The 26,316-nt window shown below is 41.7% G+C and overlaps 1 protein-coding gene and 1 long non-coding RNA gene across 11 annotated transcripts in view; one reads left to right on the top strand and one right to left on the bottom strand.

The window, feature by feature from the left end:
• Positions 1–22,607, top strand: part of LOC106633847 (uncharacterized) — a 231,038-nt gene extending 208,431 nt beyond the window's left edge. The window contains exons 2-6 of one of the 3 annotated variants that reach the window (XR_008621235.1): positions 10,979–11,088; positions 11,648–11,765; positions 19,116–19,209; positions 21,193–21,339; positions 21,860–22,607. This is a non-coding gene — a long non-coding RNA (uncharacterized LOC106633847). Of the gene's footprint in view, positions 1–10,978; positions 11,089–11,644; positions 11,766–19,115; positions 19,210–21,192; positions 21,340–21,859 lie in introns of all 3 variants that reach the window. The other 2 variants (XR_008621233.1, XR_008621234.2) reach the window with 2 other exon arrangements.
• MINAR1 (membrane integral NOTCH2 associated receptor 1) overlaps positions 13,837–26,316 on the bottom strand; it is a 61,201-nt gene continuing 48,721 nt past the window's right edge. For 3 of the 8 annotated variants that reach the window (XM_063597130.1, XM_034939256.3, XM_055099002.2), the window contains 2 exons: positions 22,781–23,035; positions 13,850–17,961 (listed from right to left, as the gene is read on the bottom strand). In XM_063597130.1, coding sequence (XP_063453200.1) covers positions 17,764–17,961; positions 22,781–23,035 — 453 coding nt within the window. In that variant the 3' untranslated portion in view covers positions 13,850–17,763. Of the gene's footprint in view, positions 17,962–21,062; positions 23,119–26,316 lie in introns of those variants that run through there. The other 5 variants (XR_010110067.1, XR_010110069.1, XM_003810721.4 and 2 more) reach the window with 5 other exon arrangements.

Below are 26,316 nucleotides of genomic sequence, written 5' to 3'. Positions count from 1 at the left end.
AAAACCAAACACCACATATTCTCACTCATAGGTGGGAATTGAACAGTGAGAACACATGGACACAGGAAGGGGAACATCACACTCTGGGGACTGTTGTGGGGTGGGGGGAGAGGGGAGGGATAGCATTGGGAGATATACCTAATGCTAGATGACGAGTTAGTGGGTGAAGCACACCAGCATGGCACATGTATACATACGTAACTAACCTGCACATTTTGCACATGTACCCTAAAACTTAAAGTATAATAATAATTAAAAAAAATGTAAAACAACAATAGTGTAAAAGAGGTAGATTAATGGAGTTCAAGCGTTTTAAGATCTTTGCATTGTCAGAGAAGTGGTAAATGTGATAATCTATGTTAGACAGTAGTAAGAAAATAGTGCATGTTTCAGGCCAATTACACATAAATGTTATCACTAAAATAAGGTTTTCTTAAAGAGATAACTATCAACCTAACTGGGATGTTCACATAGCATAATAAAAAAACCCACTTATTCCAAAAAAAGAAAAGAAAGAATAGAAAAAGGATAGCATTTAAGTAGAAAAAAAAAATAGATAGCAATAATAGATATAAACCAAAATCTATAAGTAATCATATTAAAAGTAAGTAGAATATACCAAATAAAATAGAAAGAATTTCATACTGGATTAAAAATAATCCTTTGGGAGGCCAAGGTGGGTGGATCACTTGAGGTCAGGAGTTAGAGACCAGCCTGGCCAACATAGTGAAACCCCATCTCTACTAAAAATACAAAAATTAGCCAGGCATGGTGGTGTGCTCCTGTAATCCCAGCACTCGGGAGGCTGAGGCAGGAGAATCCCTTGAACCCAGGAGGCGGAGGTTGCAGTGAGCCGAGATGGTGCCACTGCACCCTGGGCGACAGAGCAAGACTCCATCTCAAAAAAAAAAAAAAAAAAAAAAAAAAGATGAAAAGAAAAGGGTGGGAAAAATATATGTTATGCAAACATTAAATAAAAGAAAACAGATGTAAGTAGACCGAAATTAGACCAAGTGGATTTTAAGGAAAGAAGAATGAGTAGAAATTAAGGCAAATATTTCTTAATGAAAAAGGGTCAAACCACCAAAAAGTTGTAACAAATATAAATGTTTATGCACTTAATGACATAGGTGCAGAGAATATTTAAAAAATGGACAGAAATAAAATTTTAGAAAAGAAATGAAAAAACACACAAACACAATCATAGTAGATTTTAGCATATCTTTTTTTATTAATTATTAAAATATACAAGGACAAAATTCAGTAAGGAAGCAAAATATTTGAATAGCCTAATTGTTTTAGTTCTTTCAGTTTTTTCTCCAAGAGTTTTCAAGATCTATAGTTAGATGGACACACATTTAGGATTCCTATGAATTTTTGAAGCATTTGTTCTTTTATTATTATGGACTACCCTTTTTATTTCTAGTAATATTCTTTGCTCAGAAGTCTTTGATATTAACATAGACATTTCAGCTCCCTTATGACTAGCATTTACAGGGATATCTTTTTCATCTTTTTGCTTGTTATTAACCTGTATCTTTAGATTTAAAATGTGTTTCTTGTAGACATGACAGAGATGAGTCTTAGTCTTACTTTTTCATTCATTAGACAATCTCTACCTTTTTTTTTCTCTATTTTTTTTTTGAAATGCAGTTTCGCTCTTGTCCCCCAGGCTGGAGTGTGATGGCGTGATCTCAGCTCACTGCAACCTCCGCCTTCCGGGTTCAAGCAATTCTCCTGCCTCAGTCTGCCGAGTAGCTGGGACTATAGGCATGCACCACCATGCCCAGCTAATTTTTGTATTTTTAGTAGAGACAGGGTTTCTCTGTATTGGTCAGGCTGGTCTTGAACTCCTGACCTCAGGTGATCTGCCTGCCTCGACCTCCCAAAGTGCTGGGATTACAGGCGTGAGCCACCATGCCTGGCCATCTCTATCTTTTAATTGGAGTGTTTACCCTATTTACTATGTCATTATTAATATGTTGGGCTTAAGTCTATCCTTTTTGTTATTTTTTCTTTGTTCCATCTTTTTTTGTGTTTTTTCCCCCACTTTTCTTACCTTCTTAACTGAGCATTTTCATATTCCATATTATGTCCTTTACTAGATTATTAGCTATACTTCTTTGTTTTACTTTATATTGATTTTTCTATTTCAGTAAACATCTTTAACACATTATCATACATCTTCCAATAGTCCAATCCCACTTTGTATATAATGTAAAAGCCTTGCAGATACATACTTACATCACTTTCCACCAGAACTTTGTGCTACTTTTGTCAAACAATTTACTTGTACATTTTATAAATCCCAAATATATTGTTGTTAATTTTTTCCTTAAAAAGTGAATAGATAAGGACTTCTGCTTCTGACCAAAATGGAGTAATAACAAACAGATTGTTCTCCCACATGAAACAACTCAAAAACAAGCAGACAGAATAGATAAAATTGTAGTTTTCAATACACAGGAATCAGGCAGAAAAGGACAGTAATCCTTGAGAGACAGGAAACAAACAAGGTGAGTCATGTGATTGCACCAGTGGAGTAATGAAGAGAAGAGAGTTGCACAGAGAAAGAACTCAGATGTATTCAGAATCTCCCTTGAGCAGCAACACTAGGAAAGAACCATCCAAAATAATTAGAGGGATCAGTGTTCAGTTCTCAGCGGGGCCGGGAATAGTGTTAGTTCCCTAAAGGAATGTTGGAATTTATTTGGAAACAAAAGCCTTTTCTAAATAACTTGTGGGTCAAAAAAAAAAAAAAAAAAAATCAAAAGGTAAATTGAAAAGTACTAGGAACTGAACAAAAGTGAAAACAGTGTATCAAAATTTGCAGGGTGCTATGAAAGCAGTACTTAGAGGGAAATTCATAGCACTAAACACCTATCTTAGAAAAGAAGATGAATCTCAAATAAATGACCTTAGCTTCCACCTTAAGAAGCAAGCAAAATGAAGAGTAAATAAACTTAAAGTAAGTAGAAGAAAGAAAACAATGAAAATCAGAATGGAAAAAAAATAAAAAGCTGAGAAACAATAGAGAAAATTTAAAAAACAAAAACAGAAAGCCGGTTTGTTAAAGAAGATAAATAATTACATATGTATACATGTAACTAACCTGCACAGTGTGCACATGTACCCTAAAACTTAAAGTATAATAAAAAATTAAAAAAAAAAAAGAAGATAAATAAAATAGGAAAATCTCTAGCCAGACTGATCAGGAAAAAGAGAGAACACGTTACTAATATTAGCAATGAGAGTGGCAATGCCACTACAGAATATAGATATTAGAAGCATAATGAAAAAATATTATGAACAACTTTAAATCCTCTTTAAATCATTGAGCATATTTATAATACCTGATTAAAAGTATTTGTGCCTGCTGTTTCCATAATCTCAGTCATTTCAGGTTTATATATATTGGATTTTTTAAATTATGGGTTTAATTTTCTTGCTCACATTTTCCTGCTTCTTTACACATCTATCAAGTTTTTGTGTGTTTGACATTGTAAATGTTACATTATTCAGTATCTACACTGTGTTGATGTACTTTAAAGAGTGCTGGCTGGGTGCCCCGGTGGCTCACGACTGTAATCCCAGCATGTTGGAAGGCTGGGGCAGGTGGATCACCTGAGGTCAGGAGTTCGAGACCAACCTGGCCAAAGTGGTGAAACTTCATCTTTACTAAAAATACAAAAAATTAGCTGGGCATGATGGCAGGCACCTGTAATCCCAGGTACTGGGGAGGCTGAGACAGGAGAATCGCTTGAACGCAGGTGGAGGTTGCAGTGAGCTGAGATCACGGCACTGCACTCCAACCTGGGCAACAGAGCAAGACTCCATCTCAAAAAAAAAAAAATGTGCTGAAGTCTGCCTTGTCAGGTAGCTAAGGTACTGTGGAGCAGCGTGGCTTTCTGGACACTTGTTCAGGACAGTTCTAGAGCAGTCTTTCTGTAGGTTTACCTTAGCCCTATTGCTAAAGCATGACCTTTACATTGTCTTTTCTGAATGTACTGGGAGTTCGGTTATTTCATCCCATTATGGCTGGTCAGAATTCAAATGTTTCCCATGTCTCTGTGAGCTCTGAGAATTGTTCAGTTTACAGTTACCCAGTAGTAGTTCTTTGTCCAGCCTCGTGGAGTATCACTGAAGCATGCGCTATTTAGTATTCGACTGAAGACTCAAGAGGGTGCATATGCAGATTTATGGAGCTTCTTTTGTTGAATAGCTCCCTCGCCTCCAGTACCTGGGTCTGATGTCCAGCTGTCTAGGTCTCCACAAACTACGATCTCTGTTTCTCAACTCAGCAAGATCACTGTGCTCTGCTGGTCTCCTCCCCGCATCATGGTCCAGAAAGTGCCCTAGACAGATAGCCAGGGGACCTGAGTGATGGTCTTGTTTGTTATTCAGATATCACAGTCCTGTGCTGCCTATTGTATCATGCCTGAAGACAATTATTTCATTTATTTTATATATTCAGTTTTCTAAATTTTGACTGTGGGAGAACAAGTCCAGTGTCAGTTTCTCTGTCACGGCCAGAAGCAGAAGTTGATTCATTTACGTATGCAGGTGTATTTATCAAAGCTTTCTGTACAATTTCCTTGGTGTCATACATAGAAAAAGTCTTTATATTAACTTATATTTTCTGCCAGTACCTTAATGGCTTTATATTTATTAATATTAAATTCTTTAGGCCATGTAGAATTTATTTTGTTAAGAGATGTAAGGCATTAGTCTAGCTTTTCACAAATGGTTAGCCAATTGTGCTAACCCAATTTTCTAAATAATCTATCCTTTCCTTAGAGGTATAAAATGCCTCCTTTATATACTGAATTTACCTGTAATTGCATCTATATCTTGACTCTTTATTTTTTTTCAGATAAATTTTCCATTGCTGAAGCAGTATAGGAAAATTACTCTGAGTTCCGAAATACTGACTTACAAACTAATTGTTAAAGCACACTCCACAGAAAGAAAATGTGCTGAAATGGAAATCATATGGGATGTAGAGGCAAAGAATATTGACTCGACTCTCTGCTCTACTACATATTCTCTGTGTAACGTTGGTCAAGTCACTCAACCCACGAGCATCAGTTTCTTCAGTAGTAAGATGGGAAAATTGACATTCCATTATTTCCACTTCACTTAAAAGCTCTGTATTCTAGCAGGACAGAACTTCTCCGTATTCCTAAGATATCTTCCTTTTATACGTCTCCATGTCCTGGCCCACATTGTTATCTCTATTTGAAACAGCTTTCTTATTTTCTTTTTTTGGTGGTGAACTCTTATTCACCTTGCAATAAATAGATATGCCATCTCGTCTCTGGTGCTAGATTCTCCAGCTTCTTAACCCTCTTACTCCCAACAGCCTGCACCCACATCTCATTGTGCTATAATTATTTATTTACACATCTGTCTCTTGTGGCTGACTTCAAACTCCCTGGCAATAGAAGTTGTATTTTTCTTAACATTCTCTGATCATCAGAATTAACAAGAGGTGCTCAGTGGGCAATGGCTGAATGAACTGGTGAATGAATGGATACACAGCTGCAGGGCTGAGTGAGTGGCTCAGCAGATTGGCTGTTCCATTCTGCCCTTGGTAAGCACACTCCGGACAAGGTGTTTGCCTTTGTGGCGCAGTTCTCTACAGTCTTTTCTGCTTCCAGATGACAGAACGTGATGTCAGAGCTCTTCTCCCTCTTGTGGGACTCCTGAACCCTTGTGCCAAATCCCTGGAAGCCTATGTAGAGTTCCTCCAGCCAATGTTCACCTCTTTCCCAGCAGTCCCTTTGCTCCCTGCTTTCTCTGTGGGTTTTTGTAACCTCAGGACATTCACATTAAACCCTCAGGTGAGCCACTGAGCAGTCCCAACTGGCCTGCCAGCCTTTGGAACTGTGGCTACCTGGTGGTTCTGACCACTGGCTTCCAACCTGGCCCTTACTTCCCACCTGTCTGTCCTCCTGGGCTGACCAACTGCCTGGCACAGCCCCTTGAATTAGAGGAAGGCAACTAACATTTACTGAATGATTATTATGAGCTGGGTGCTTTGAATATGGATTTACATTTAATCCTCTCAAAAACTTGTGAGCTTAAGGTTATTGTTTCCATTTACAGAAATCCAGAGAGGCTGAAGCTTGCTCAAGCTTAGAAAGTGGCTGATTCAGTAATCAAGCCCGTGTCTGTCTGATTCTAAAGACTGTGTCCCTTCCACATCTTCTTGTGAACTGTCTGATTTCAGTTTCCTGGGTATTCGTTGTCACATGGTCATCTCTGAGCTGGGATGTGCTGGATTGGGCCAATTTATTTAGACTTCTGGTGTAAACCCATGGGAGTGGTTCTGTCTAGGCTCATGGAGCAGTAGGTCCTCCTCCAGTGCAAACTCCAAGCCAAACACCACTTGGGATTTTGAGGTACAGCACCTGGCCTCACTCAAATCTGAGTCCAAGTCCCAGCTGTGTTGCTTACAGGTTAGAAGATCTGGTGCAAGACTCATGTCTTTGGTTTCTTTGGCCTGAAATAATAATCCCCACTTACCAGGCTAAAGTGGGGAGCTAATGAATAACCCACAGGGAAATGTCTAACAGAAACAAGCACAGATGAATGCGGTCCACGCATCGCACCCCCTCCCAGACACCGGCATACCCACCCCCAGGGCAAAAATGGTTGCAAAGGGCAGGATCAACTCTGGAATCGATTGCCTGGCTTTGTATTAACCATGTCTTTTATTTTCTGTGTTCTGATGCTTTGATATCTGGGGCCTTCTGACCCTGGATGGACGGCCTCTTCCAGAGTTAGGAAGTTCCTAGTGATAGTGAACAACTCACCTATGACTGCACTTTTAAAATGCAAACCAACCAATCCAGAGGCCACACTCCAGTCACCCTTTGTATCAGGCTCTTACACTCTGGGCCACTGTTGGCTTGGCCACAACTAGCGACAGCCCATATGAAATTGTTTGAACTGGTCAGTCTTAAGTCTGCTTACCCTACCTTGCCCCTTCCACCCTCAAAAACCACAACAAAGGCTCCTGCCCACAACTCCCTCTCTCTCTCTGCCTCCTGACCCACTCCAGTACTTCCTATGTGGCCCTCGTGGCATGGTCTGCCCCCTTCTCTTGGAAACTATATTTTTAATGGCAATCACCTTCCTAGCTATTGGCCTTAGATCTTACATTTTCTATTAATATACTATACTTTAAAACAGGCTTTGAATCCAAGATTCAAGACACCAGCTGTGTAATCTCAGGCATTCCTCTCTGAGCCTCCATTTTCTCAACTATAAAATAGGGGCAGTCACTGTTTCTCCTCCTCCTCCTCCTTTTTTTTCTTTCTTCTTTTTTTTGAAACAGAATCTCGCTCCGTCGCCCATGCTGGAGTGCAGTGGCGCGATCTCAGCTCACTGTAACCTCCGCTTCCCAGGTTCAAGTGATTCTCCTGCCTCAGCCTCTCAAGTAGCTGGGATACAGGCATGCACCACCATGCCCGGCCAATTTTGGTAATTTTGTTTTCAGTAGAGACAAGGTTTCACCATGTTGGCCAGGCTGGTCTCAAACTCCTGACCTCAGGTGACCTGCCCACCTTGGCCTTCCAAAGTGCTGGGATTACAGGCGTGAGCCACCACACCTGGCCCACCATTTCTATTTCTTAAGATGGTTATGAGGATTAACTAATGGATCACCTGACACATGCTAAGTGCTCAACCAGGGTTAATGCCGTTAGTGTGATGATCACTGCTGTGCATTCTGTACTCACCAAACACCCACCATGGTGCAATGCACAGTCTGGGGTGGACACAGTGCAGCCCTGATTTGGACGAGGACGAGCAGTTAAGACCCCTTCTCTGTGTATTTCCTGACCATCCAAATACAAATTGGGGCCCCTAGTATTCTGAAGAATTATACATCTGTTCAGGAGAGGCCGGGAGTGGAACCTGGCCAGTCTTAGGACCTGAAGGAACAGTTATTCTGACTGGTGAGCAGCAGACCTGCATTGGCCACAGAGCGTTGCTTGCCACGTGGATGGCAGGAGGCTGGATGGACAAGCAGATGGCACTGCTAACTTGGTGTCAGAGTAGAGGTCAAGTGAGAACACGGTGAGCCAGGTTGATGGCTAGGAGTCAGGAGAAGGTGATTGGTCAAAGCTAAATTATAGGAGCATCAACCTGTATGCAGAGACCATGTTACCAGGACCATTCTTTTTTGTTTTTGTTTTTTTGTTTTTGAGACGGAGTCTCGCTCTGTCGCCCAGGCTGGAGTGCAGCGGTATGATCTCAGCTCACTGCAAGCTCTGCCTCCCAGGTTCATGCCATTCTCCCGCCTCAGCCTCCTGAGTAACTGGGACTACAGGCACCCACCACCAACCCTGGCTAAATTTTTTTGTTTTTGTATTTTTAGTAGAGATGGGGTTTCACAAGACCATTCTTTACCTGGGTGTGCTGCAGCAACTGGACCAGTCTAGCAGGTGGAGCAATGGCTGGGGTGGGGATATATAGACAGAGGATAGTGACTTCTAGGAACCCAGATACCACTTGATCCTCCCCAAAAGAGAGGTCCCAAGCGCATATGGACTGCACCCCTAGAGCTGAGCTAGGTTGGCAAATGTAACCTGCAAGACTCTGCATAATTGTTCCGGTGCATCAAACTATAGCATAATGTGGTAACAACGGTGATAGGATGTGAATGTGTTAGGGAAATGCTGTTGACCTAGTTGGTGGAGGAAGAGGGTCACAGCAGGTGTGTGAGATCAGTGATTCTCAAATTTGAGCATGACTTAGAATCACCTACAGGGCTGTATAAATCACAAAGTACTGGGCCTCCAGCCCCAATCTCCTGCAAGTTTCTGATTCAGATCTAGGGTGGGGCCTGAGAATTTGCATACCTAACAGGCTCCTACACTAGCCAGCACTATGCTAGTTAATATTTTTCAAAAATAACTGCTTCCCTTCCATACCAGGCACCATGTTCTTAGGACCTTCCTTGAGCAAGGAGTCTATTTTCGTACCTGAAGACATCGGGCTTGGTTTTATGACATGGCTTGGCAATGAAATGTGAATGCAGGGATTGTGTGCCAAGAACTATTGTGGACTTTTGCCATGTCTCTTTTCGTCTCTGTCAGGAGACCCGCATGTCCCAGATGTAGGGCTGCTCATTCAGCCTGGGTCTTGTAATTAAGAAGACATGAAATCCAGCTGCACCTGACCCATGATGAACATGTGACATGGGAAATAAGCAAACCGTTGTCATAAGTAACTGAGATTTGGGGAACTGCTTGTTAGGGAAGCATACCATGGCTTAAAGTGACTGATATAGAAGACTTCCTAGAGAAAATGATGCCAAACAGAGTCTTAAGGGTGAATTATCTAGACAGAGAAGAAGAGGCAAGGCTATGTCAAACTTCATCCTGTAGGGACCTGATAAAAGAAACCTCAAATGTGACATGTCTAAAACAAAGGCTTAGATGCCATTTCCCATCCCCAAATTGTTCCTTCCAAAGTCTTCTCCAAGACATTAAATAGCACCATCACCTACCCTGTTTCTAAAGGCAAAAAATCAGGAAGCCCTCCTTAATCAACTTGTCTAATTCCCCCACTGCCCTCATCAGCAAGTCCAGCTGGCTGCACCTACAAATACAAGGTCAACTCCAGGGTCTCATCCTAGTTTAAGCCGCCACCATCTCTCCCCTGTGTTGTTTGCAACTACCCACTTACTGGTCTCCCTGTTTCCACCCTTGCTTCTCTTTACTCCATTCTCCACACTGTAGCCAGAGCAATATGAGAAAAATCTAAATCAGAGTAGAGTACGGATTAGCTCATTTCAGTCCTTGCAGTCTCCAAAGGCTTCCAATTATATTTAAAATAAAACCTCACCTCCTTATTGTGGCCTGCAAAGCCCTACATAATCTAGTCCCTGTCTACTTCACTAATCTCTCCTCACACCATGTTCCCTAGTCCACTTCAGTAAGTTCAAGACACATTGGGCTTCTTTCTAATCTTCATTCCCACCTCAGGACCTTTGCACTGCAAGTTGCCTCTTCCTCAGTTGCTCACATGCCACCTCCTCCTGAAAGCCTGCCTTGGCTACCCTTACTCAAAAAGTTCCTCTGTTGCTCTCCAAGTTGATCTCTCCCAATGTTTCCTTTCCTTTCCGTCATTGCCCTCATTGCTGATTACAGTTATTTATTTGCCTATTTGATTGTTATCTGCACACTTATTAGAATGGATGTTCCAAGACAGATAGAAGATCAAAGATTTTCATTCATTCATGCATTCACTCCTTCATTCAACAAATATTTATTAAGCATCTAGTATGTACAAGACGTTGTCAGTTGTTCTGGGGACATAGCAGGCAATACTACTTCAGCAATAAACCACTGCCTTACACATTACAGTTGCTCAATAAATATTAGTTGACTAAATAAATAAATGAGTAAACCAAAAGGTAGGAAAAAGGTTGAATCAGAAAGGATATTGATCACAAGTACATTGCTAACAGTAAAACTAAACTTTAATAACAAAGCAACAAAACTGCTAAATTAGACTGGCTGGGACATCCAGATCAAACAACACTGGTCCAGAGAAAATGAGCTAGGAAAAGCTGCCTCACTGGGATTTCTGAAATTATGCAAGAATCATTAAAATGTAGAACATGACTATGAGTAACCAGCATGAAAATACCAAGTGCATTTCTTCTATTCACAGAATGACTACCCAGTAACTTATGAGGTATAATTTATTGAGGGCTTTCCTTGACAAATGAAAAGAAACCGTATTTGCGAAGGAAACTGCAAATACGGTTTCATTTGCAAACTTGTGCTGCCGATTTCTATCAATAATTTTGTGTCCAGGATTTAATGAATCTTTCAGGAATTTTTATAAACTGCTACAAGTCAAAGTCAAGAGACAGTGTTTGCAAGAAGCAGTGTTTCAAAGGTTTAAATGCTATACCTGGTTCTGGCCAGAAACTCTGAAGTTCTCTTCTTCTTTTCAGATATTGGAATATTCTTCATGTAATGCAGTATCACTTCTGTATGAAGCCACGTGTAACTTGTCCCCCTCCTTTCCATCATGAGAACTACTGAAGATGTAAACCAAATCCAGGTACAGAAAAGTCTCAATAATTCAGGCTTTGGAGAAAGCCAGTGGGAGCCATTGCGAAGCCTGAATTCTAGAGCACTAGGGTATGGTGTATGTGTTTTTTAAAAAAGTACATTCAATAATATAAAGTAAGTCAACCAAGTATTGACTTTTGCTCATAGTTGGTGGGGAGGAAGCTAAATTAATGATATATTAAAATGCCTTACAATCACATATTGCATATTGATTTGTCCTCATAAGGAAGATAAACAATTTTTCCTATAAGATCACTTATACATTATTTTCTTAATTCACTTTTTCGGAGCACTTTCAATTGAATTTCAGGCAAAATGCAATCTAGGCCTAGTCCAGCTAAATGCAAACTTTGGATTTGTGGGTCTAAATTTTTTTATTGTAAAACTTAAAAGCATTCTTATATCCACCATTGTAGAGTTACTCTAACATTCTTCAAAATTTTATCAGAGACTTGTTGCTGTTTTTAGGTGTCAAGATATTAATTGCTTTTTACAATGTGCTGTGACTCATGCTTAAAGTAATCACTTTTCTTTAATGACTCAAGCAGGGAAACCAGTGACATTTGTGAATAGTAGACGGGATAAAAGGAGCTGGACACACTCTTTCTTCAACATCTGCCATGATATGATTTCACAAGCAAGAAATGTGCCAAGGCTTCTACCCAAGTAAGCTATTATTCATTTATTTCATTGTTGAGGAATGCCTTAATATGACTAGGATAGAAAAATTATGTTGATGTGCTTATACAAGAAAAAAAATGAACAGACCAAAGGAGGAGAATAAAAAGCCCAGGAAACCACAAAGACTTTCAGCAGCTTTATGCCAAAGGGGAAAAAATGATCTTTGTAATGAATGGTGCTGATCAGTGGATATCCAAACAGGAAAATAAACATACCTTCACCCCCTACTTCACACAAGCTACAACTATCAATTCTAGAAGTACAGGTTTAACTATGAAAAATAATAAAGTTTCTAGAAGAAACGTAGAGCATCTTCATGACGTTGTAGTATGTAAAGATTTCTTAAATAGATCCCAAATTCCCAATCATATTGGGAAAAATAATAAATTTCTATATTAAATTAAGAACTTCCATTCATTAGCCAGATGCAGTGGCTCACAGTAGCCTCTCAACGTGCTGTAATCCCAGCACGTTGAGAGGCCAAGGTGGGTGGATCCCTTGAACTCAGGAATTCAAGACCAGCCTGGGCAACATAGTGAGACCTTGTCTCTACAAAAAATACAAAACAAACAAAAAAAATTAGCCGCACATGGTAGCACACATTTGTACTCCCAGCTACTTAGGAGGCTGAGGCGGGAGTATGGCTTGAGCCTGGGAGGCAGAAGTTGCAGTGGGCCAAGATCACACCACTGCACTCCAGCCTGAGTGACCAAGTGAGACCCTGTCTCAAAAAACAAACTAACTAACTAAATAAATAACTTTCATTCATCAAAAAGATACCAACATCAAGAAAGCAAAAACTACAGCTCACAGAATGGAAAGTAGTATTTCCAATGTTTATCTAACAGAAAACACATTTCCATAATAATGTCCACAAATCAGTAAGAAAAAGACACAAATCCAATAGGAAACTGGGCAAAAACATAAACAAGTACTTCACAAAATAGAATATCCAAATGGCCAATAAACATACTAAAAGATAGCAAATCTCATTAGTCATCAGGGAAATACAAATCAAAAACACAATGAGATAATACCATACACACAGTGAGTGGAATGGCTAAAATGAAAGACAGATGATGCCAATTATTGAGTAGGATGTAAAGAAGCTGGAACCCCCATAAATGCTTCTGTTGAGCGTGTATATTGGTAGCACCATATTTAAAAAGTTGCTGGCAGTATCTACTAAAGCAATGTGTAGGCATATCTCATGACCCAGCAGTTTTACTCCTAGGGATACACATTACAGAAATGCATGCATATGTTCACTAAAAGATATATACAAGAGGCCGGGTATGGTGGCTCATGCCTGTAACCCCAGCACTTTGGGAGGCCGAGGCAGGTGGCTCACGAGGTCAAGAGATCGAGACCATCTTGGCCAACATGGTGAAACCCTGTCTCTACTAAAAATACAAAAATTAGCTGGGCATGGTGGCACGCACTTGTAGTCCCAGCTGCTCGGGAGGCTGAGGTAGGAGAATCACTTGAACCCGGGAGGTGGGGGTTGCAGTGAGCCAAGATCACACCACTGCGCTCCAGCCAGGGGACAGAGCGAGACTCCGTCTCAAACAAAAAAAAAGATATATACAAGAATATTCATAGCCCAAAGTGGAAGCTACCTGTCCATTCAATGGTAGCATGGAAAAATAAACTGTGGTACGTTCACAATGAGTTAGTTAGTAAAATAAGAGTGAGAAAACTGCAACCACACATAACATGAACATCTCTCACAAACATCCTGCTGAAAGAGTGCAGACAGACACAAAAGAGTAGATACTGCACAATTACTCTTACATAAAGCTCAAAAACAGGCACAACTAATCTGGGGCCTCAGAAGTCAGGATGGTGGTTTGTCTTTTCAGCGTTTTAACTGTAAGGGGCATGAGGGAGGCTTCTGGGATGTTTAAATGTTCTGAGACATTTTTGCTCTAAGTGCTGATTACATGTTCAATTTGTGAAATTGTTCAATTTGTGAGAAGTCATCAAGCTGGACACATCCTTGCATAAAACTGAACACTTATAATTTATGCATAAAATCAAGTCTCACTGCAAGACATTTTATATTTTTTTCGGTTTATTTCTGATTATATTTGGAGAGGCCAATTTTACATGATAGCTTCAAACCAACCATTGTACATTAACCAAATTTTACACAAGCCATTTGAAAAAAGATCTAAAAATGTGCTTCGTTATTGGTATTATATAACATAACATTTATCAAGCACCAAGAGTGTGCTGAGAGCTGTACAGAACAAACATAGAAAAGACACAGTCCCTGCCTTCAAGAATACCCATTCCTTCAGGATCTTGCGCATAAAATTTTACCTTACATTCCACACTCTTTTATTCATAAGGCATAAATAAGGAAGTTTGTTGCATTTCTCATTGTTACTTAATAAATATTGAATACCCTTTTCCCCAATTATACGAACAATTACTTGTATCTTTGCCTTTAAATACAAATTTTCATAGTACAGTATACAGTATATACTGATCTGATATTCACACAATTGACCACAATATTCTTGCAGGTTGGTTATAATATGAAGCATGTTGAATTTCAACATTCACAAATTTTTATACCACTTAACAAAATCTTTTATTGTTGGCAGAGCTTCTTCTGTTTTTTTCTATTTCAAAAAAAAAAACAACAACAACAAATGTGATGCCACTGCTCTTATCTTGATAACTTGTAAACAGAAACAGCACTGCCTTGATTCCAATAAGGGTATCAGAACTATGGCACAGATATTCAGAACAGTGATATTTAGCACATCTATTAAACTAGCCTTGCAGATATCAATCACATAGTTGCATACCTTAAAATACTAACAATTTATGATCAGCTAGTAATGGATGATGTAAGTTATGATTTACTTTACTGTATTTGCAGTTTAATGAAGGGGATACTGGTATAAAATGTCAGAAAAATTTGAGCGGGGAAATATTTTTTGCTTTTCTGCAAGGCTGTGTTCAAAACAAATTCAGATTAGAAGATGAAATGATTATGAATTTAATCATTGGTTAAGGATATTTAATTTCAAAATAATCTCTTAAATAATATTTTATTACTTTTAAAATGCAGGAAAAATGAAGTGAATTTTGATAACATTGTAATTTTAGACTCAGGTACAAGAAATTATCCTTTATATAAAAATGCCAGAGTATGGTGGGAGATGGCACCCAGTACAGTAGAGAGGCCAGTCCGTATGTCACCTGCGGGAACTCATTGCAACAGGAGGTGATGGGCAAAGATTAGAGAGATGGATAGATGTTTCCCTCCTAGCCAGACTCTATCTTACTCATTCTGCAAACTGAGGGAATAGGGGAGATAGGGTGAGTCTCAGGGTCAGGGAAGGAAGGCTGGGGTGAGCTTGGGGTCAATGGCAAGTAAAGCTCCAACTGTGAACTTCACCGTCTATCTATCCAAGCATCCAATAGCTCCAAGCCATGGTAATGATTCATAACCTCAACATAATACCAAGTCTGATCAGGCTGAGGATGACCCCTTTCCAGAGAAACCCACCTTACTTTTGGCCTCCATTTTGCCATTTCCTGGATTATTACCAGGTCTAGATGTTTCTGTTATGTGACAACAATGTTGTTGAGTTGAATTTTAAAGCTACTTAAAGCTACTCTGGACTCAGAGCAAGACTGAATTTCTCTGACTACCTCTCCAGCTATGGAAAGTACAGAAGAATATTCTATAGAATCCTTTCATTTCCAAGCCTGAGGTGTGACTTATAGTCATGCCCTCCCAAGGTAGCTAGGCACATGCCCAAATGGGGTCCACTAGGAATAGATTCACCAAGGGCAGTGGAAAAAGTGGTTTGGTCCAGCCTCGATGGTCCTACCTGTTAAATGGAAGATTTGGGGTGGATTTGACTAGATTTTTCTTATCCTGGGTAAGTACATCTCCCCCTCTTCTGCAAATCCAGAGCAAGAGGTTGGGAGCTACCTATCTCTGATGCTCTGGCACTTCATCTGTGATAAAGAGGAGAATAGTGGGGCTACAATGTGGTGTAGAGTCTTACTGGTTGAGGGGTTAGGTGGAAAGGCAATGCCCAGAGTGGTAACCTAGTAGTCTCTTTGGGGTGAAAGAAACAACCTTATGTAATATGCCCCATTGAAAACAGAGCACCAGAGACTATAATTCTGATGACAGAGAGTAACATATTTTTTTCATTTTCAATTATAAATCCTCAGTTTTTCATACTAAGGCTTAAGTTTTCGGTTACTGAAATTGAAAATCCATACATAAACATGATAATACAAATAGATAACATGAAGACTTCTAAAAATAAAGGTTCACCACAGATGACAACATTCATCCCTCACTTGTTAACATAATATAATTAACTGTCTACCCCTTAATGGTGAACAACAGAATCAGACACAGCAAGCTAAGCATTATTTGGGACTTTTCAGAATGGATGCTAGACTCCTATTGCTTTAAAAATTGAGATGCTCTCAAATCTCTCTTTTAGAAATTTATTATATCATACAGAGTGATTACACTTGCTACCAAAATCTATTTATATCCCACCTTATTATCAAAAAATATATATAAGGTAGCTAGTTTCAATATATATAAGGTAGCTAGTTTCTGTCCTTTTTTCTTTGACCTGTAACAAGACATTGGAATCAGATGCTGATAAGGATTCTTTCTGTTCCATTATTGTCAGAGCACCATTCAGCAGGTGGAAACAGATCAAATTTGGATGAAATTACAACAGCTTCTTTTACACTAAAGAAACCTTGCTCTCAAGTTATTTAACAGAGAAGACAATAAATAAAAATCAAGTATTTAGATAGACAGACATATAGATAAGTGGTTAAATAGATAATATTTTTTGCACTGCTGACAAGTATTCAAAACTCCGGAGTAGGTGTTGGGGTAACTGAGAAGACCTCAGTGCCTTTATTATTATTATATTATTGAACATTATTGAGCAAGCTTTCAAAATCTTTTTAAAGCCATTGAAAATGGCAGATATTAGTGGTGCGTGAAAACCATGGTTTACAGATAGAATGTCAACGTTTAGCCATTGTCTCTACTCTTCAAGGCACAAGGACAAGTTCCAAACTCTTCAACTCATGTATGAGAGGCAGAGCATCTAGTACCACCAGGAGATAGAAAATCAAGGAATAGAGCCACACACCAAAGCAAGAACAGGAGATCCTTTGGAGTGGCCATGATTTTCAAATACTGACCTTACATCGTTAGCAGGCAGCTCCCCTACACTTTGGATTGAGGACGAGGTCTCCTGGCCTGAATACCTTGGCCCATCATGCAGTCTGAGCATACTTCATTCCACGCCTGACTTGGTAGTCCAGCTCCTTCTCACTCCAAGTGCAAGGAAGAAGGTCCAGAATGTTTCCATGAAGATCTGCAGTGATGCAGACACTCTGTCGTGTTGATGACAAAAGGGCAAGAATGAAACGTCAGTAGCCCTTGATAAAAGTCGACAGAGAAGTAATACCCTTTAGGGACACACACCCTGTTACTTCACCAGCAATGGTCTAAGAACATTATGGAAAAGAGAACCCACCTCTTTTCTTCTTATGTTGCTATTTCCCTTAGTTTCTTCTAAAGAGGCGTGTATTAAATATCTTCTGTATAATTTATTCCCCACCATGAAACATCATCAAAATGGAAAGAACCCAACTAATCTTCCTTTTTTGGCTTGGAATATTCAATTTGTATTTATTGATAGTCCATGATGTTCTTTTGGTAGGAAAAGATATTGCACTTCTAAAAATGCGTCAGAGTGTAATTGAGTCAAAGCTAATAGGTAGGTAGATTTCTCACTAGAATGTATACTTTCTGAAAACCACCTTCACACCTTCATTCAACATTTGTAGAAATGCCTCCATGATTTCATCTCTATTTCAACAAATTGTTGCCTCACTGCTGCAAGATTCTAAGATATAGACGACGACATTGGTAGTCATAAGCTGTACGTAAGGTTGCATTCTTAGCTCATGATTTCATTGTGCAGATGGGCACGACAATAACGAGGATGACGGTGCATGCCGCAGCAGCGATCAGAGCAGCTATCTTGCAGACCTTGGCTCGTCTGAATTCGGCTTCTTTACGTTTCAGTAATGAATCGTATCCTGGAGTATAAATGTCTTCCATCCAGTACTCTAAATTATTTGGGTTTAAAGATTCTTGCGTCTAAAAGCGAAGAGAAGATGTTAGAAATACAGTGAATACTTGAAATCAGGTCAAAGACGTCCCGACAGTCATCACTCCTGAAGCACTTAAGTTGTCTGCAGCTGGGAGTTAGAGACTGTATTGCATAACACTGCCCCACCAGCCCCATGCCTGAGGCAGGCTACTACAGGCTCATCCCACATATCACAGATTGCATGGGCCCCTCCCTCACTAAAAATATCATGTTGGTTTTGACACAGAGAAACCCAAGGGTCTTTTATCTGTAAGCAAGCAAAATGGGGCTGAGACGAGCAAGACTGCAAACTTCAAGGGCATGCAACCAAGGAGGGGCTGGCCTCACTGCAAAGGAAACAAGGAAAGTCACTGAAAAATGCTTTCTTCCAACAGGCTCTAAGAACAGATCTGCTTGAAACAAGACCATCATAGCACTCTGAGTCAGTTCTTCTTTCTCAGAAAAGCTTCTACTGAAAAATCAAAGGAACCTCCAAGATGAGCAGTTTAAACAAAACATAGACTATTTCAAATTCAACCATTTATCTGAGCAGGTCATGCCACTGCTCAAAGTCAAGGTCTACCAACCCCATGGCAGACTGTTCCCACCCTAGACCTGCCTTGGCAATGGTTCCAGACTCGGTGCAGCTTCCCCAAAGAGAGAGCCCCCACTGACATTTGTCTGCTGATCTCCCTGGGATTAATCAACTGTCATCAGGAGAAATACCGTATTTAACTTGTATTTTCCGTGAATCCTATTCCACGTTGACAGTTATAATCTATTTCCATGAAGAAAGGCAGTGTTCTCATTTTATGGCAAGCGTTTAATAATATGAGTGTCACATAAAAGCAACAGCACATTGCAATTCGAAGTGAGGTCATTTAAGTCTTTGAAATGCAAACAAAATATCCATTTTTAAGATTTTTCTTAGATTGTTTAATGCTCATAAACATGGGCACATTAAAAATTATTCATACACATATACAAACATACACATATACAAACACCACAGGCTCAAAAAACAAACCTTTCGAAGTTTTAAAAAACTCAGTTGTACCATTTATTGATGGAACAGTGATGATTCTAATGCATGCTAGTAATTCTCTGCCTGACCTTCTAGATTCATTCTCTATTTTTTTTTCATCTTGCTCTGTGCCCCTAGGAATATAACCTACATGGACACGTCATGGGGGCTCCCCTGCCCTCAAGCTCCCATGGGGTTCAGCCAATGAAGATAAGAAGAAAGAGAGATTGAGGTATTTATTCCCCCAGCTCCCTCCTGGCTGGGCTGTAGCTTGGCAGTGGCCCAGCTCCTATTGGACACCTGCTCTCAGAGCTGTGGGTCTCAGTGGGTTTCAGAAACAGCCCCTTTCCCTTGGCCCTTCAGATCCAAGGGTGGCAACAGCTTCCTACTGGTGCTGGTCTCTGGGTGCTTCACCAGCTATTGTAGAGAGTCCCCTCCTTAGCTACCCCTTTGAGCATGCCACCTGCCTGCTGCCAGGACACTGACAACCCGCAGGCCCTGTACCCCTCAGGCTTTATTATCTACCTGTTGCTCATAGTTGTCTAGCACAGGGGTAGACACACTATGGCCTGCAGGCCATATCTGACCTGCCACCTGTCTTTGTACAACCCTTGAACTACGAGTGATTTTTTTCCATTTTTAAATAGTTGAAAAAAATCAAAAGAATATTTTATGACATATGAAATGCAAATCTCAGTGTCCAAAAGTAAAGATTTATGGGAACACAGCCACTCCTATTTGTTTCCAAATTGTCTATAACTGCTTTCACACAATGGCAGATTGTACAATGGGAGATTATAAGGCCCACAAGGCCTAAAGGATTTACTATCTATCTGGTCCTTTACAGAGAAAGTTTGCCAGCCCCTGTTCTAGAACATGCTACGCGACACTGTACAATGGAAAGAGAAGGGGATCTAGGCATCACAGAAAATCTTCCTGGTCCCTTCCCTCGCCGAGGCATAATGTTTAGAGACTGCTGTTGAATTTCTCAAGTTACATGGAAGGGTGGGAGGTGGTCCTGGACACTCAGGGCACCCAAAATAGAAACCAAGACACTCTCAATGTGGGAAAAGTCCCTATTGTGCAGGGTGCTCTGTCCAACCCTTCAGCCTTTGCAAGAAACTCCTGCATCCTCTGCTAGAGCCCCAGAAGCCTCTTCCCTGAGCTTCCCAGAGCAGTTCCACTGCTGCCAAACCCTGACTGTTGGACCGCCTCTTCCTCCTGCTTGAGCCACCAAAGCTCTGCTTGCCACAGGCCCTTAGGGCCAGTCTGCTCTCCTTGGCATGAAAACATGAACACCCTTCAGCAGTTTAATAGGCACTAAAGGGCATATTTTGCTGGAAGACTGGTCTGTAGAAGTGGCTGATGCACCCCTAAAGGCTGGGTGCTGGTGGGGGTCAGACCAGCAGCCCTCCCTACCCTGGCACCTGGAAGTCAGGCTCAGCACACTATAGGTAGAACAACCTGCTCTTCTTCTCAGTCATCCTAGGGCTGGCCCAGAAGCCAAACAGTGTCTAAATGACACATCAGATTTTGTACTTTATTCCCTCCGGCTCAGACAGAAGGAAATTGGCTTTCTTTCATAGCTATATACACTATTACAGGCTGGGATTCAGTGTGTGAAATAAACTATTTTTAATTAGTTTTTTCAATAACTGTAAGCTGTAATCGCACCAAGTAGAAGAGAGGTAATACTGAGGTTTCAAGGGACACAGGTGAGTGTATGCAGTTGTTAATTAGCCCTGGCAAACACTGGAAAGAAGAACGGGGTCTGCACCTTTGCCTACGCCCTCAAGTGGGCACCACTGATGGAACTCCGGGAAGATTGTCCAGACACCCACACTGCCCTAAGACTGTACTCGAGTCTCTGCAAAGAGATGAAAAGAAAAAAGGTTGTGCTTACTGCCTTCACCAAGCTCTCAAGGTTGGCTCTTTTTTGCTGTAAGCACCCTCACACGGCTATTGAACTCTCTACCTTCCTCATATTTTATGCAACTGGATACTCTCTCCTTTGGATTTTTAAGTAATGTCACCTAAAGCTCTGTAACCCCAATATCTATTTTTAATTTTTATAATTTTATCTTTATGCTTATAAACACTGGTGCAGTAAAAGCTCACATATCTGTAGGGGGAAAATCTTCCAGCTCCCTCCCTGCAAACTTTGCAAAGATGTTTCTCAGTCTATGGCTCACTTAATTAATCTAACTCTTTCAAGGTCATCCAGTGATACTGATGAAATATTCCACCGGAGGGAGAATTAAATCCCTGTCTAGCCTCCTTGCCCGCAGGAAGTTGACGGAAGAGGGATTGACCTGAAGGATCAAGGGGTATGCAGTCCAAGTGGGAATGTAACATGCATGAGGTAAGGGGGTGAGGAAGGGCTCAGGGTTGCTACTGATGCCCCCACAACCCTCACTGTCAGGGTCTGGACAGAGCTGCCCCTTCCAATAATTGCTGTCATTTAAGGCCCAAGATAAACAAATGTCATTGCAATCATTTTCTTTTGTAACATAAAACTCCACTAAACCCTTAACAAGAGAAAGATGAAATGGCAAGAAAATTGCAGAAGAGAAAGAACATGAGACTTATTGCCAGATGGTCCAGTATGAATTTAGACTTGTCTGACCTGGGGCAAATTATCGAGCTTCCTGGGGCCTCGATTTCCTCATTTGTAAACTGAAGATGGTCATAGCAATTCCTGCCTCACAGGCCACTGTGCCTGGAACTGAGAGACTGTAAAAAGCACCATGCAAAGTTGATTGATATCAGCATCATTGACCAGCCCCCAAGGGCCTTCTTTTTCAGTGCCTACTTGATGCCAGGTACTTTAATTAATTCTTACAATGACTCACAAGCTTGATATTATTATGTCCATTTAACAGGTGGAGGGACTGAACCTCAGTCAGATGGAGTGAATGCTTCAGGTCACACAGCGAAAGAGTCCTGGATGAAAACCCAGTGCTACCAGAATGCAGTCTTTTCTCTCCACCACACTGTACCTCCCACAGCCCTCTTTGTTTTAGAGCAAGGCCATTTCAGGGAAGCCTTGCCATACCCGATCTCCACAGGCAGCTCTCACCAACTGTGCTTCAAGTGCATGGTCATTCCAGAGCCTGGACGGAACGGGCACTCCTGGTGCTATGGCCTCACTGCCTACAAAGCTAAGTGCACAGGTAGGGACAGGGTGCTTCCTTCGCTCCTGTGGTGATCTGGAGACACAGATCAACCCAGTGTGAATGGAACCAGGCAGAGCTGCCCACCAAAATAAAAGTGTGGCCAAAACCCAGCCCTGCTTGTGGGTGAACAAAAAACATGCCCTCCAGCCACAACTGCATTCACAGAGCTTCCGGGGATGGCTCTTACCTGGGGCTGCTCCATATGGAAACATAATCCATAGCTTGGCTCCCACAAATATGCTTATCCCACGTGCTACATATGGAAGGAGAAATCAGCTTGTATTTCATTAAACAGTTTGGCTCAGGTCTTGTGAGCAAATATTAGAATCTGCACTTGGTACAGAGTCGTAAATGCATTGTTAGCAAATCAGATGGCCGATAAAAAATACATAAATCAATCAAGCATTCCTACTGCTAAATGTTTACAAATAAGCAAAACAACGATCCCCTTGTTAAAAGTCTCTTCTGCTCTATGATTTATTAAAGTTCTGAATTCCATGTTGGGGGCCCAGGGAGTTGAAGGGTGTGGAAGTGGGCTGGCCGGTCTAAGCCGTCCGTGATCCATTCCAGGGCATTTGCCAGGGCACAGCTGGGCTTTCCCCCACCCAGGGACAGTGAGAGGCTCACCTGAAGGTCCAGGGCTGTCAGCTTGCCCTTGTCGCCCGCATTCCGTGCATACTCCTCAATGGTCCAAGAAGGTTGGCCCCGCTTCACCTCGGCCAACTCGGTCAGCCGCATGTCTGTGTACAGGGGGTTGCTCTTCATGTGGGCCTTGAGGGAGGCAGGGTAGGGGTGAGGGCTGAACACCTGCTCCACCAGGAAGCCATCTTTGGGCTGCTTGGGCAGTCGGTGCTGTGGGGGAATGTCGTACTGCCTGTCTGCCTGCAGAGGGGCACAAAGAAGTCCAGACAAGTGGCACAGATGCCCTTGGATTTCACAGTGCAATTGAGCAGCCAGCAGCTTTCCTGTAGACATTCAGGTAGCAAAGTGCAGTTACTTCCAGGCAAATCAAAAGTATGAAAGCATAGCCATATTGAGGGAAATTCTCTAGGAAAAGCTTATGATCATAATGTTACTAATATAAACTAACATTTCTGTGCCAGAAAAAGGTTATTTAATATAATCTTTACGCCATCACTACCATTGTGAATCCCCATTGCACAGGTAGGAAAATGGAGCCCAGACTCAGTAACTTGCCCCGAGGCACACAGCTAGTAAGGGGTGGAGCTAGGATTTAAACCTGATCATCTGGCTTTAGAGTCATTGTTTAACTACTGATATTAATGCCCCCTCTTTCTTTTACCATTTGCACGGGGTACAGATGAGTAAAAGATACGGGTCCTTTCCTCAAGGAACTCACTGAAAACCCTGATGCTACACTGCTTCTTTGGAGGGAAGAAGCTGAGTCAGAAAGCACATGTTGGGAGCCTCTAGTGATTTTCCCAGGCAGCAGATGGGCCCCTGGTCAGAGGGGATATGGCCTTCAGGATAAGAAAGAAGTCTGGGCAGCAGTGTGGAGGTAGGAAGGTGCCTAAAACAGGTGGCAATAATTAATATTCTCAGTCCTTGAAATGCAAGCCAAGGGTTTCTGCTCTCAGTATACCTGTTATAAGACTGGGTTGGTGCTCATTATGTGACCTCTTAGAACTGTGTTCAGACCCTTCAGCCAGCATTTGCGCCTTTGAACTATAACCGCCAGTTTGCCCATCTGGCTCCTCTGCTAAACTATGAGTTCCTTAAAGGCAAGGGATCGTTTTGTTCACCTTTTAATCCCCTTCTCCAGCAACATAATACCACCAAGTAGAAGACACTCCATGAATATTCATCAGAGGGTTAGAGGCCAATGATATGAAGTCATGTGTATGGAACAGAGAGCAAAGAAGTTGTGTATCTCAGTAATAGCAAGAGAAAAAGGAAAAAAGAATGTGAGTCAAGGTGTGTGTACAGAAGGAAGAGAAGGAGAATGTTTAGGTGTGATGCAATGAGAGTTGATGTGCAAGAACGTGGGCACACATGTATGTGTGTGACCTATACACTTGCATAGAGGCTGGAAGCACACCTGGTGTATGTGTGTATGTGTGTGAGTGTGTGGATCAGATGCTTGCATAGGGGCTGGAAGCACACTTGTATGTGTGTACGTGTGAGTGTGTAGGTCATACACTTGCATAGGGGCTGGAAGCACATGTGGTGTATGTGTGTGTGGATCATATGCTTGCATAGGGGTTGGAAGCACACGTGGTGTATGTGTGTGTGGATCATATGCTTGCATAGGGGTTGGAAGCACACGTGGTGTATGTGTGTACATGTGTGAGTGTGTGGGTCCTACACCTGCATGGGGACTGGAAACACATCTCCACCTACCAGCAAACCCAACCCATTGGCTCTTACCCAAATAGAGCATAACATTTGGCTATTCTAGACCATCAAGACTGCTGACACTGACACAGAGAACACAGGATAAACCCACACAAGAAAATGAGGTTCCCTCTTATTTTCTAACTCATCAAAGCCAAGTATCTTCTAAGAGACTTCACCAGTTTTTGCTCATCACCACTGCCCAACACTCAGAGAGCTCCTATTGCATGCAGAGTCTGCACCAAGCTGGGAGGAAGGGGAGATGGTGATAATAGCTACGATGGTAGCCACTGCAGGCATAATTGCAATTAACCAACGGCTATGTGTCCACCACTCTGCTCAGTGCTAAACATGCATTGTCTTCATTTCATCTTCTCATTAAAATTCTGAGGTTGTAACTATTATTATCCCTAGTATGGATGTGGAAACTCAGAGAGGTTAAGAGACTGACCCAATGTCAGACAGCTGGTAAGTGGCAGAGCCAGGATTTGAAACTGTTTTCACTTCTAAGATGGAAAGTTTCATTGCTGCCCATGCCTGTTCGTATCACTGAGTTTGTGTTGTCACTGGGCAGTCAATATATACACATAATACGTATTTTCAATAAAAGTTTCCATCCACTATGTCTGAACAAACAGGATTAAGGGCTAGAGACCAGCAATAAGCCCTAGGAAAGCTTACAGAGACTTATGAAGTAAGGGGCCTTGACGGGAGCATAGGACTTAGATCAGTACAGGGGAGGTGGACCAGAGAGTCTTGGTGGAGGATTCACATAAAGAAAAGTTTGACAGTGAAATAGGGCCTGGCCGTCATAGGTGCTCAATTAGTGTTTACTGAATGGGTGACCAAATGAATGAGCATGGCTATTTTGAGGCAAAACAGGAAGACTCATCAAGGTAGAGCAGGGTCCAGTCAAGGTATAACAGAGCCTTCTAGTTGAGGAAAGGTACATGAAATTCACAGGGTTGTGAAGGCCTGGCTAAGACGTTTGCAACTCTTTGCAGAGGCAAAGGAGAGTCAGAGAAGAGTGGGGAATAGGGGGCCCTGCGCAACCACAGAGAGTGGCATTTTAGGAAAGCGAATGCAGCAGTGGCCCATGAGATGAGATGGAAGGTGGAGAATGTGCCCAAGGATCCCCGGTAGGGAAAGAGCCTTGACTCAAGGTAGAGGTGTAAATGGAAAAGAAGGCAGAGTTGCAAAAAGACACGACAGAAGGCAAATCCATAGGGTCTGGTAGCTACGCTGGACAAAGTGAGCCCAAGAGGAGGGACCAGAGGGGCTTCTTCAGTTTGGAGGATTGCTAGAATGCTGACCCCATCTTCACCCCTCCCAGAATGGAAATAGTGAGAGGGAACACTGGTTTTAAAGGAACAGAAAAGCCTGCTTTGGGAACTGTAGATTTTGACATGTAGGCAAGACATTTAGGGGAAACTGGCCTTCAGCAGTTTGACATATGCAACCAAAGCTCCAAAGGTGGGCCGGGTCTGGTCACTACCATGGGAATCACCATCCCCAAGGTGGTGAGAGTCACAAGCCAGGAAGGAGAAATGAGGTTGCAGAAGGGGACAAAATAAAGAGAATGCATCCCCAGTGTTAGCAACTTTGTGTTAGGCCTATCGAGCGGATCTGACTCAAGCTTGTGTCTGCTCATTCCTGCTGGCTTTGTGAAGCTTTGACATTTGATAGGTGGGAGGCATGGCTGGTTCAGTTTAACCTAATATTTCTACAGAAGCACCTAACCATTTGAGTTCTCTAAATGGCCACTGTTCAATGATATCTGAAACCCAAAGCACCAGAAACCTGGCCAG

The sequence above is a fragment of the Pan paniscus genome, chromosome 16 (assembly GCF_029289425.2).
Source record: "Pan paniscus chromosome 16, NHGRI_mPanPan1-v2.0_pri, whole genome shotgun sequence".
NCBI classification, from domain to species: domain Eukaryota; kingdom Metazoa; phylum Chordata; class Mammalia; order Primates; family Hominidae; genus Pan; species Pan paniscus.
Note: the sequence above shows the minus strand (reverse complement) of the source record. Positions and strands in the feature narration are given on the sequence as shown.